At 35.0% G+C, this 13,408-nt stretch overlaps 1 protein-coding gene across 1 annotated transcript in view; it reads right to left on the bottom strand.

Annotated features, from left to right (window-relative positions):
• Window positions 1-13,408, bottom strand: part of DACH1 (dachshund family transcription factor 1) — a 423,085-nt gene that overhangs the window by 40,142 nt on the left and 369,535 nt on the right. Inside the window, exon 8 of the mRNA XM_073894450.1 lies at window positions 8,949-9,100. Coding sequence (XP_073750551.1) covers window positions 8,949-9,100 — 152 coding nt within the window. The remainder of the gene's footprint in view (window positions 1-8,948; window positions 9,101-13,408) is intronic.

Here is a 13,408-nt window from a genome sequence, read left to right as displayed (position 1 = left end):
GCTCGTGCCCTCACTTCATTTCCCCTCTGTTCAGTCACCACTTAAGAAAGGTCTTTTCTGGGACACCTGAGTGGCTCAGTTTGTTAAGCATCTGCCTTCAGCTCAGGTCATGATCCCGGGGTCCTGGGATCGAGTCCAGCATCTGGCTCCCTGCTCAGCAGGGGAGTCTGCTTCTCCCTCTGCCACTGTTTGTGTGCTCTCTCTCTCTTGTTCACTCTCTCTCAAATAAATAAACTCTTAAAAAAAAAAAAAAAAGGAAAGGTCTTTTCTTACCACCCTATCTGGAATAGGCTTCCTGTTATTCCCTCCTTAGAATTCTTCATATCATTCATGATTGTGTAATATTGTCATTCATGTATTTGTTTGTCGCTTTATGCCAGGTCTCCTGCACTAAAATGTAAACTGTCTGAGGCAGGGACACTTTCTCTCATTTGGTACTATGTCACCCAGAGTCCAGAGAGTGCCTACCATATAGTAGATTCTAAAAAATTTGTTGAACAGAAATTATAGTACTGGTGTATTTTTTCTTGAGGCATATAATATATGTAAGGGATCCAAAACCTAGGGTTTTAATAGTGTGTTGTTTTTTAAAAAGTCATTTAAAATGGTTATAATAAATTGAGAATAACTTTTAGGGGACTATTTGACAGTATAACTCAAGAGTATATGGTAAAAATAAAGTTTATTTATACAATAGATGATGGAATCTCTTGTATAAGAGATATACATGGAAGTTGATTTACTCTTTGCTAATTAAAAAATTTTGTAATATTCTGAGATTCTTGAAAATGAGATTACGGAAAACAAAGAAAAAGTATTCTGCACATGCTCTCTCCTAAAATCCTTTAGAAAATTATTAGTAAAAATTAGAGTTAAAATTTCTATCCTTATCAGCTCAGCAATACAAAAACTTTTTGAAGTAGAAGATATTTTGCCTTGGTCTGTGAAATTTTCTTTTTGTTTTTTTTAAGATTTTATTTATTTGAGAGAGAGAGAGAGCACACAAGCAGGGAGAGAGGAACAGGGAGAGGGAGAGAGAGAATCTCAAGCTGACTCTGCACTGAGTGTGGATCCTGACATAGGTGGGGCTCGATTTCACAACCCTGAGATCACGAGCTGGGCTGAAATCAAGAGTCTGATGCTTAACCAACTGAGCCACCCAGGTGCCCCATAGAGACTAAAATTTTCAACTGAAATGATAAATGAAGTGGAAGTTGGTGCCATTTGTAGATACACTCTAAGACAGGACCCTTCTTGCAGGAGACAACATAAGCAGTCAGATCGGGAATTTCCACTCTGGCTTGACTTGTTAGCCCAATAGAGGTGTACCCTTAGATCAGCTCACCCATGTAGCACTATCATAAGCCATTTTATTCTCTTTTCAAGCACATATAAATTATTTCATGTTTGTTATAGCTGACCCTGAATTTCCTGGTGTAATTCTTGTGAAATGAAACAAGCTGGAGGGTTTCTACATGGCTGTTTGCCCCTCCCTACTCTTTTGTTTTTAACGATAAAACATAGCTGCTAAGGAAACTGCCATCTTAACTCAATTCAGCAACATTCCTGTGTATGTTTCTTCTTCATCAGGAACAAACAATTAGTAACAAATGAAAGAGATCATTACATCAAGTGCCCTTTTAGATCACCCCAATTAAAACTTTAGTTTAGCTGTATTTTAATTCTAAGATACCAAATTCTAATTTTCTGCTCTGATTGCTCTTGTTGACTTATCTTTGAAAGATGTACTCTCTGTGCAATGTCTAGAGATTATTTAGCAAGATGCCAATGTTGGCACCACTTAATGTGTTGATTGGTTTGTATTATCAGTAGCTGTTTAAAATAAATTACTATTAAACTATTATTGTCCTTGGCTGACAAAACACAATATTTTGGTGTTCTTTAAATATGAAACAATCATTATGAATAAACATGTTGAATAATGTTAAACTGCAACTCTAATTTGGTAATTTTACATTAGTATTTGTTGTAACATACGAAGTTGCTAAAAAGCATTTATGTTTACTGTTTTCTTTTGTTACAGTTGCTGCTAATGTCCCTAATGGTAATACATTACCTATTCCTGCTGATTATGTCTGAAAAATACTAGCTTTAAGATCCAACACCCTCCAGGGACTACTTATAAGCTATATAAAATTAAGTTTCATTTTTAGACTTTAAATCAGTGCATATCAGTAGGAGTCCAGTGTGAACAAAAATCTGCACTAGAGCCAAACTGATACATATGCAAAAATATGTTATTGCCCGTGACAGCTTCGCTGCAAAAATACAGAAAACCGATTAAATTTCAATGCAGCAGGGGGCTGGGAAAAGCAACAGCAAGTAGTGTTCACAACGTCTACAAATCATTAGGACACCATTTTAACCATCAGTGATAATAGTACTTTCAGATTTGTGTAACTTCTGTAAATTTTCCAGGTAGATCATATGCAAAGGTCACACTAAATGCTGAGTCTCACGTGGACATGCAGTATTGAGCAAAATTCTGTGATAATTCTGTGATGATGAATTACAGCAAAAGACACAAGGTTTAAAACATGAATTTTTCTCTAGGGGGAGGTCAGTTATGATGTTCAACAATGACAGTTCTAAAGAAATGTGTTTTAAGCTTACTCTATGGCATAGCAATTATGAGACAATGGTTGTTTGGCCTCAAATTTCTTTCCCATAAGTGAGGCATAATTGTCATATACACAAATGTTTTCATTTTCTAAAATGATCTACCTTGTAAATCAGATTATTTTAATCACTTCCCAAAGAACAAGTCTATATATATTTCTTTTCAGAAGGGCATTGTAATTGATTTAGCAAGTTTTCAACTACTTCTACAGCCTAGAAAGTACAAATTTCTGCTTGCATAAGAGAAGTTAAAGTAATACTGATATGAAGGAAACATTTCTTAATTTACTGGTTGGATCCTAGATTAAAAGCTTACTTGGCCATATTTGTTTTTTATACAAAAACTGTTTCAGAATCAGATGGTGACTAAAGTTCTTTGAGTGTCACTGGAATTAATGTGACAAAATTCTGCTCAATAATGCTTGCTTCTAAAGAGAGTAAATACCTGAGCTGAAGGGTATTTCAGTGATTTGCCCATTCTAATTAAAACCTTTTAAAGCTGAAAAAAACAAGGTCCAGAAAGATCAGATGACTTATCCAAATTCCCAAACTAGTAAATTAACTAAGCTTAGGTCAGAGCTCCCAAGCTTATTTATTTTTTTTCTTTTAATGCTTCTTTCCAGGATGAGAAGAAATAGTATCCCTGGAATCCAGGAACTTTTGTAGACAAACAAATATATACTAGAGCAGTTATCAACTAATGCGCATTCACAGAAGCTCTTATAACAAAAGGTACAACTATACTTAGTTTAATGGTTATGGCTCTTGGTCTCAAAAAATTGGTCAATAATGGATACTCCCTCAAAATCACTTCCAGGTATAAAATCCATCTTGTGATTCATATGATCATGTATGGTGATATAGTAACATGGGCTCTGTAATTATCCTGCCTATGTTTAAATCCAGACTCCACCACCATTGCATAACCTTGATCAAAAGACTTGTCTGCCTCCATTTACTCATCTGTAAAATGTGGATGACAATGAAATCCACTATATAGGATTATAAAGATGATTCAATGTAATATCATATAGAATTAGCATAGAGATGGACTGTAGATATTGTGATTTATAATAAAAACATATTTGGGGGGTGCCTAGGTGGCTCAGGTGGTTAAGCATCTACCTTTGGCTCAGGTCATGATTCTAGGGTCCTGGGTCCCACATCAGGCTCCCTGCTCAGCAGGGAGTCTGCTTCTCCCTCTGCCTCTGCCCTTACCCCCTGCTCATGCTCTCTCTCTAGCTCTTGCTCTCTCCCAAATAAATATATAAAATTAAAAAAAAAAGAAAGAAACATATTTGGTCTTCATCCCAATTGTGGCACAAAGATCCTACAATGGGTGGAATTTCCTAAGTGATAAGAGCGAAAAGATGAAATGGGTGTCTTTTGATATCCATAATAAGCCCCGCCCAACCACACCTGAGTTTATTTTAATAAGGTGACTTTTGGAAAGCCCTATGGTTGGAATCTGGTTGTCAGGGGAACCAACTCAGGGTTGGGACTTTCAGCCCTGCTCCCCTCCACCCCCCCACCCCCACCCTGCACCTCTGGGAAGACAGAGGGGCTAGAGGTTGAATTAATCACCAACTGTGCGTGATTTAATCAATCATACCTAAATAATGAAACCTCTGTGAAACCTCGAAAGGACAGAGTTCAAAGAGCTTCTGGGTTGGTCAACTGTGGAGGTACTGGGGAGGTGGTATGCTCAGAGAAGGCACGAAAGCTCTGCACCCCTTCCCACATACCTTGCCCTATACATCTCTGCCATCTTGACTGTTCCTGAGCTATAACCCTTGATAATAAACTTGTAACCTAGTAAGTAAAATGTTTTCCTGAGTTCTGTGAGCTGCTCTAGTAAATTAACTGAACCCGAGAAGGGGGTGATGGGAACCTCTGATCAATAGCCGGTTGGTCGGTAGCCAAGATTACAACCTGGACTTGCAACTGGCATCTGACATTTGGGTAGGGGGCAATCTTGTGGGACTGAAGCTATGAGATCTGAGGCTATCTCCAGGTAGACAGTGTCAGAACTGAGTTAAATTGTAGAGAATCCTGCCGGTGTTGCAGAATTGCTTGGTGTGGAAATTAACTACCAGACATTTGGTGAGCAGAAGTGTCCGAAGTGAAGTGATGTTGCAGTAAGATATTGAGAGCAGAAGACACACACAGGAGTATTTCTCCTATGTAATGAGACATTAAGATTGTTCAATAAATATTAGTTCTCACTATTGTCATTATTATTGTTATGACATACAATATACATTATGATATATAATATACCTTAAGTATGGTATATAGTTCAGACTTTTAAGAGATTAATGTTATTCTCTTCATCAGAGTAAACTGTGTTTAGAATATTGGATATATTTCACTGTTTTGTTTTATTTTAATGAACTCTTTTCACAAATTGGTAATGAGAAAAAAAGAATATGTAAGTATGATTAAACATAAAAAGATATAACACCAATATATCTGATCCTAGTCTACCCATATTTTGAAGCCAATGTCCTATTTTATTGTTTATCTTTTTGAAAGTTTCCTCCTCTAAGTATTTTGTCTAACTCTGTTATAATTAAAATGATGTATTAAAAATGCAAATACAAAACTATTAGCTTCTTTTAAATGTTTAAAATATAACATCATTGGCCATGACGTTGAAATGTAAAGACTGGAAGATGTATAATCAGAGTGTTTTGGTCTTAGTACTAAGTCAGATTCTTCTTCAGTTTCTTTTGTCAAACACAAAAATTAGAGAATACTTCCTAAGTACCATAGTTGTATTATGTTTATTTATTAGACCATGTGATTCAATCTGTGACTTGCCATTTACTGTGGTTTTAACAATCCTTTTAGGTCTTCCTTTATTTAATTCCTCCAAATAGACAAATCGTAATGAACCAAACTCCTATCATATACCCCTCATGGCATATATCTTCAATGCTAACCTTACCCATAACTAAGTTTTATATTCCCTACCTTACTTTACTTTTCTTTTTTTAACTATTCTTATTTTAATATTTGTAAGTCATTTTAAATAATTCTTATAAGACAAACAATGTAATTTATTTGTTCCCAATCCTATGTAAAAACAGATTGTAGTGATAATTTACAGCATGAAAGCTCAGATTGAGAATAAAGTTCTCCCTTAAGTGTATTTGTTAATTGGGTAGCCAATGTTCGAAGGGGTCACATTCAGTAAATTGACACTAAAATTCTAGTTTCCTCACCTAAAATCTCATAGGGAGTGAGTTTGGACATGTTTGAGTAGGGAAGGCATAATAAAAGATTGCCCACATTGAGAAAAACAAAATTCCACATAAAATAAAATTTTTAAAAATCCCAAAAAGTTGGGCCACCTGGGTGGCTCAGTCGGTTGGGCATCTGCCTTCGGCTAGGGTTATGATCTCAAGGTCAAGGGACTGAGCCCCGCATCAAGCTCCCTGCTCAGCGGGGAGTTTGCTTCTCCCTCCCTCTCCCTCTCCCTCTGCACTCTCCCTCTCTCTCAAATAAATAAATAAAATCTTAAAAAAAAAAAAATCCCAAAAAGGAAACCCTGGAATGAATCCATATCACTCACTAAAGTGAAATTACTACACTTTAGATATATATATTTAGTATGTATAGTATATATAGTATATTTAAAAATACTAGTATGTAGTATTTTTCTACAGGTCTTCTTTTAAAGCACTAAGAAAAAACATTTATGAAAATTCAATTTCGATATATCATGGCAAGAACATCTGTACCAACCATTACAAATTTTAAAATTGAGATTTATCAAATTATAAGTTATTTAATATTAGAACAATAAACACTTAAAGACATTTTTTTGAAGGGCTTTTGGTCATTAATTGTAAGAAAAAAGAGACCTCAATACATTAAATTTAAATATGACCCGATGTCTTAGGTTTAATTAAAATAGTAAGTATACATAATAAAGCTTTAATTTCATATATGGCATTGTATGATTTGAAACATGCAAACATTTTTAACTCAAATGTTTTTCATTGCCATCCTGATAAAATAGCTCCAAAAGAAAGATGGAGATTTAAGTTTACCACACAAAAAGTATGTTACCATTTTGAAGTAGAAAGCAGAGAACCCCATTACATATAATTGAAATTGCAGAGAAAATTGAGATAGGCAGAATGTAATTACCCAAATTAGAATTTGGACAGCAAACACATTTATACTGTATGCCCAATAAGCCAGGGTCATGACTACTTAAACAATTCTATACCATTCCTAGGATATTACTATAACTCAATAAATGTGGCAATAATAAAAGAACTAGCATTTTTAAAAAATGATGTGAAACCATTACTAAACATAAATCCCATATATATGTGGGTGTGTATATATGTGTACACGCTTATTAGTATGTATGCATGTACTGTGTATGTGTGTGTGTCTTCCTTTGCGTGGAACTCAGTAAGATTTTTAATTTTTATTTTACCTTATGTTCACATACATGAATACACCGAAATGGACAAGCATAATTTATTTTTAACAAAGTGTTCTTATTGTAGGTGTTTTAACTTTATGGACCCAGATCCCTATGATTTGGGACCAGCAATAAATAATTTAGTTTGCCCTGACTACTGTCCCATCATCAACTCTTGCTAAAATATGTCCACAAGGCTGGTTGGAAGGTCAGAAAGGAGAGTATATTAAATCTAGAGATACCATCAATAAAATATTTGTCTAAAATCTGTACATTTTAAAACGAGGATTTTCTTTTCTTCTTCTTTTTTAAAGAAATAATTACAGTTTGAGGTGATGTAGATACATCTCTAGTCTGGGTAATACTGGTGTGGGGGAGGTGGGGGAGGCTGGTGGATAAATACACCCAAACTGACAGTATCTGACTTAAAATGCAAGAGTCCATGTGTAAACCCACTTTTCAGATGAGCAAGCTGGTTTATACTGATGAAACCCAGAAATGTTTTCTCCACTGAAATTAAAGTTAAATGACCACTTTCCTCCTTAAAGACGTTTTAGTTAATGAAGATACATACACCTGGATAGAGAATTTTAAGTAAACCCTTAGCTTTTTCTTTGCTTCATTCGGAGTTGTTAACATAACAAAATTAATTGTTCCCTCCTTTCAGACTGTAAATTCGGAAATGTTGAGGGATATTTTCTGAAATCATTTAATTTCACAAAAGAGAAATTCATTAAAAATTCTACCTCATTAAAAAAACAATAATATGGGTCAAATTTAGAAAAAAAGTCTATGTTTATTTTAAAATATAATCAACTATTTGGCCTTGATTAAGTTTAGGCTAGATTGATGATTTATTTGAATTACTGAGATATAAAACCTTAAAGTCGAATACAGTTCTGGAGACTAATTACATTAGTATTAAAAATGCCACATTAATAGATGAGAAGATATGTTACATTAAAGGCCTTCTGTTATGTCCTCGGAGAGGTAAATAAAATTAATTACATTTCTACTGGGAGAAAGTGTAATATGGTAGGAAATGTGTATAGAAAAATATCACGAAGAATCGAGTGCTAGAGTAAAAATAAAAAAAAAATTAACAGCAGAGTATCTGCAAGCACATTCTTATTATTAGCTACTCCAAACAGGGAGAAGTAGATGGCCAAAATCTCCATCTGGGGTCCACATGATCGCTTCATGTGTGGGCAAGAAAATTATGCTTTCTTGTATCCCAAACACTCTTATTACTTTGGCTCCATGCTCTATGTTATTGTTAACTGTAAGTATTTTTGATTCATAATGTACTGTACGTAAAATATACATCCTGAGGACTACATAGGAAATCCGTGGAAAGTTTTGTATAGCTTTTTGAAGTCTATTCTTTGAAGAAACCCTATTAACTGAAACAAACTTATTTACGAAAGAAGGGATTTTTTGGATTCTTTTATATTAGACATATTCTAAGTGACTAAACATATCATTTCCTCACTGGCAGGCCAGCAGTTTAAAAATAACTAAATATTTATTAGAACTGGTGTGCCGTTGTTGAGTAAATCAGACAAACTTAAACAGTTAGATTCCTCCCATCAGTTGGCAATAAGGAGAACATTTAGGCAGAATGATTTTTCAAATCCCAGGTCATTTTCATCAAAGCTTTTATTAAGGCTGAATATACATATATCAGTATTTCTAAACCAACTTGTTTAGTGTAGCAAGTTTAAAATCTTAAATTGCTGGGAAAAGTCCAATGCCATTGTTCTGTCAATTCCATGAACAGATTAAGTTGGAATAGTATGAATTTGGGAAAAATCTACAGCTGGATCTTCCACGTTCCTACCTTCCAGATTACAAAAAGGCCTACCTGTATGTTAGTCAGAAGGGTCTCTATGGAAGACAGTCCATCAGGAAACAGAAAAGGAGGTGGAAAACCTGGAGGTAGTGGTTGTCCATGCCCAGTTAGAGAAAGTTTGTCAAGGCTGTCTCTTGCGGTTGGTGTGGAAAGCGGGGTCTCATCTGTATGTGATTGAAACAAAAATATAGAACAAGTTACGCTTGTCTGTTTTTATTAGACCTCAGTAATGGCTTCCCTAGTGGTTTCCAGAACATTTATTGCAAATTGGTTCCTGCTATCAGGAGAAAATGCTTTCTGCTGAATTTTCTTTAATGAAAAAGCTGTGGAGATACAACAAGATAACATTAATGAGTAACTTTATAAGCCTTTTAAATGCAGTCTCTAATGAGACTGAGTTTACAGTGCCGTAGAATCTTTTTAAAACAAATATTATCTCACATATAGTTGTGATAATATACACAGGCTGACTTTATGGGCACCTTCCCAATTATCTCATTTTAGTTTGTTCTGTTTGGATTGACAATAGAATATTTCTAGAGCTTCATATAAAAGAAATGCTTTGTATATTAGTATGTTTATTTCTCAATTAACCCTTCCTTTATATCAATGATTTGTTCAAATACACTCTTAAGGAATCTATAAAAGAATGCACAATTGAAATTTGTCATTTTACAAATGACAAGAAAAGCTGGAATCAAATATATTCCCCCTAAAATAAAACTGAATTATTCAATATCATTAAAACTAAAGATCTAATTCCTTTGACCCTGAATACCTTTTACTTTCATATTGAAAAACTAGCCCTTTATACATGAAAAAGGAGTCTAAAGAAAAGGTAATAAAATGCAACTTCCATAACAATATTTAGAAAATCAAATATAAAACCCTCTAAGATAAATTAATCTTTACTTTGTTTATTGAATATTCTCTAATATTTTAAGCAACCTAGAGTAATGTCCCGATATGGATTCTTTTTACTCTCACAGTAAAATCTTTTCATTAGTTCTTTATTATTTAAACATTTTTACAGTTTCATTTAAGATAGATACACCTTATGGCTTATTTTAGTTTATTATATCACGGAGAAAATTTTATTCATGGCAGGATTCTCAATTTTATAAATATTTTCATATTTCACCTCAGGAAAATTAATCAGAGCAATGTATTTGCACAGTCCTGATAGTATCTCTCAATTTTGCAAGTGGCTAAAAACTTCAGCACACTTGCCTTTATGCTTATAATTTGATTCCGCTGTTCTCGATCATTCCTTTATTTTTCATTACAACACCTAACCACACAACACGTTTTCCAATTACCTCTCTCTGGGGCAGAAATATTATGGAAGTAGCCACACTTCTCTGTCTCTAACTAATGTCAGAACAAGTTAAATTCATCTCCCTCACCTTTCCACATTTCTAGTTAACAAACCAAAAGGGAAGAACGGTTGGGGAGGAGAGTTTGTGACACAAGCCCTCTATTAACTGCCTCTCTTCTCATGCTCACACTCACTCCTCTGCAGTGTCTCCTTCCACTCCCTTTCCTGTTCACTTACTGACAGGCGATCTGAGGCAGCAGGTAGTAGAAGAAGCAACGGAGTGAGTAGCTAAAGGAGGACTCACTGTGTCGTTATTTTTTTTTATCACTTTTGTCACCAGGGTTAGAGAAAGACTTCAGTGCAGGGGTGGGGCTACTGCATGGCTAATGTGATCAAGATGATCTTGGATACCCTTTACCTAGTTGTCATAAATTACTCCTCCAGACCAAGGCTGCTAGTGTTTTCTCATAATAGCTCCAAAAAGGCGCTTGTTAAACATCTATGTGCATGTGAAATTGTTTAAGAATGGAGAGCAATATTTTTCGATCAGCATCACCTTAGCTGTCACATGCTAAAGAAAATGTGGCTTAATAGATCATGGTGATAATAATTACTTGTCTCTTGAAGAAAGGCATAGAACCAGATGACCAGCTGAGTTTGCTTTCAGCTTTAGGGACTGATTCCACAATCCTTTAAAGAATGTCCAAGAAAAAAGAGCCGTATGAATGTGTATACACACACGCATATACACGCACAGACATTTGATTGTAAGTTCCATCATCCCCGTGACTGTTTGATTTAAATTCAACACATTTATGCTTGACTATGTTTGGCTGTTGTGTGAATTAATTTGTAAAATCACTCATGATACATACATTTACGTAGCTAATATTTACTTTACATAAACAATGTGCTAGGCGCTGAGGAGAGAATGCTGAAAAACGCAATCTGCAAGCCTCAAGTAGCTTACCTGGATTGGAGTGCCTGATCCCAAATGTTAAGTAGTCAATTCCTACAGTTAGTAAAATATTTTGTCTTCCATCATTATTCCATTAGCTATTCCGTTTTTCCCAATATAGGATTAAAATTGTTCTATGTATGTTAGTGTGTGTGTGTGTGTGTGTGTGTGTGTGTGTGTGATATTTTTTTCTGCAGTTGCTTCAATGGAATGCTCACCTTAGTCCTCATGGTTTCAACTACCATTTGGTATAGACTTAGATGATTGGATTCATTCATTTATCATTTTATATAGTAGAGATACTGCATAAAACCACTTTAACTCAATATGTAGCTAAGAAACAATCAAATTTAGGGCACAATGATGACTAAAGAAATGAAAAAAAAGTGTGATTCTTAAGAGCAATATACATTTTTGAAAAGAAGACAAACTAATCAAGATCAAACACAAAACAAAAATATTCCTTTGGGCTTCAAGACCCTACTAAAAAGTTGTCATCTTGTGGCAATTAACATCATAGAAAGTCTCATTTAGTCTTCCTATAAAGATAATAAAATTAAGAATACAGCCCTTCCTTTTGAAATACAAGTGACCTTTGATATCTTAAATTTTCTACAAAGATTAAAGCAAATGTTTGAGAGGCCAGACAACATGGAAAAGAGTTTTGACATTACATAATCTCCACTGACTTCAAACAGTGAATGATGATGAAGCACAAATTCACAAAACACCTTATTCCAATTTGATATATCTGTACATACATTTTTAAGTTTTATCTTTAAAAGAAAGCTTGTCAGATGCCATGTTTTCTGGATTATTACAGCACTTGACAACGTAATCTGTTTTTTATGTTCTTGAGTATTTTGCTTTCAAATAATTTTAAACTTACGGAAAAGTTACAAGAATTGTACAAAGAATTTCTATATACTCCTATAATGGGTTGTCTGGTAACCCTCTAAAATACATGTCCATGCCTAATCCCTGGAACCTAGTAATGTTAGCTTGCTTGGAAAGAGGGTTTTTATAGATGTGATGAAATTAAACATCTTGAGATGAGGAGATCACCCTGGTTTAGGATAGGTGCTAAATCCAATGACAAGCGTTCTTATAAGAGAAAGGCAGAGGGAGACTTGAGAGAGACAGAAGAGATCCACAGTAAAGAGAAGGAGGCAGAGTGGAGATGGAGACAGAGATCAGGATTTCCCAGCCATAGTCAATGCATTGCATGCTGCTGATAGCCACCAAAAGCTACAAGAGGTAAAGAAATGGATTCTCCTTTATAGCCTCTTGGAGGGAGCTTATCCCTGCTATTACCTTGATTTTAGATCTCTGTCTTCCAAAACTCCAGTTAGAAAGTTAATGTTTGTTATTTTAAGCCATCAAGCTCTTGGCAATTTGTTAAATCAGCCCTAGAAAACTAATTCAACTCCTTACTCTAATTCACCAATCGTGTGCATTTTGCCATGTTTGCTTTTAAATTATTTCTCTCTCTCCCTCTCTTGTTCTGTGTGTGTGTGCATATGTTTGAACCATCTTCCTTTTTAATCCTAAAACTTCACTGCATATTTCATAAGTATAAGAACACACTCTTATATGACCACAGTAAGTATAAAATCAGCAAGAATAACATACACAGAATATTATTATTTAATCCAGAGTTCATATTCCAATTTTATTATGTGAGATATTTTACTGGAAAGAGTTAAATAACTAATACATCTTTTAATTTACTTGACAAGTACTTGGGGAATATTTTCTCTGGACTTGTGGTAGACATGTAGTAGCCTCTAAGATGGCCTCTGATGATTCCTCCTTCCTAGTGTTCACATCCTAGCTAGAACCTGCCCCTTAGTCTGAGTCAGATCTAACAGAGAAAAACAAATGTGATGGGATGTCACTTTCAAGATTCAGTTATAAAAAGTTTATAATTTCCATTTGTCTCTCTCTCTTTTTTCTCTTGCATTTCTTGCCCTGGGGAAAACCAGCTGCCATGTCATGAGACAACCCTGTGGAGGTGCACATGACAAGGGACTGAGGCCTGCCAAAAACCACATGAGTTGGCTTGAAAGCACATTCCCCCTGCCCAGTTGAACCTTTTGATGAGGCTACAGCCCCAGCTGACAACAGAACTGAAACCTCATGAGAGACCATAAACCAGAACCACCCAGGTAAGTTGCACCCAGATCCTGATCCACA

This window comes from Callorhinus ursinus, unplaced genomic scaffold (genome assembly GCF_003265705.2).
Source record: "Callorhinus ursinus isolate GAN/ISIS: 27379988/994484 unplaced genomic scaffold, GSC_fseal_2.0 scaffold7, whole genome shotgun sequence".
Classification (NCBI taxonomy): domain Eukaryota; kingdom Metazoa; phylum Chordata; class Mammalia; order Carnivora; family Otariidae; genus Callorhinus; species Callorhinus ursinus.
This window is presented reverse-complemented; position numbering and strand designations above follow the sequence as displayed.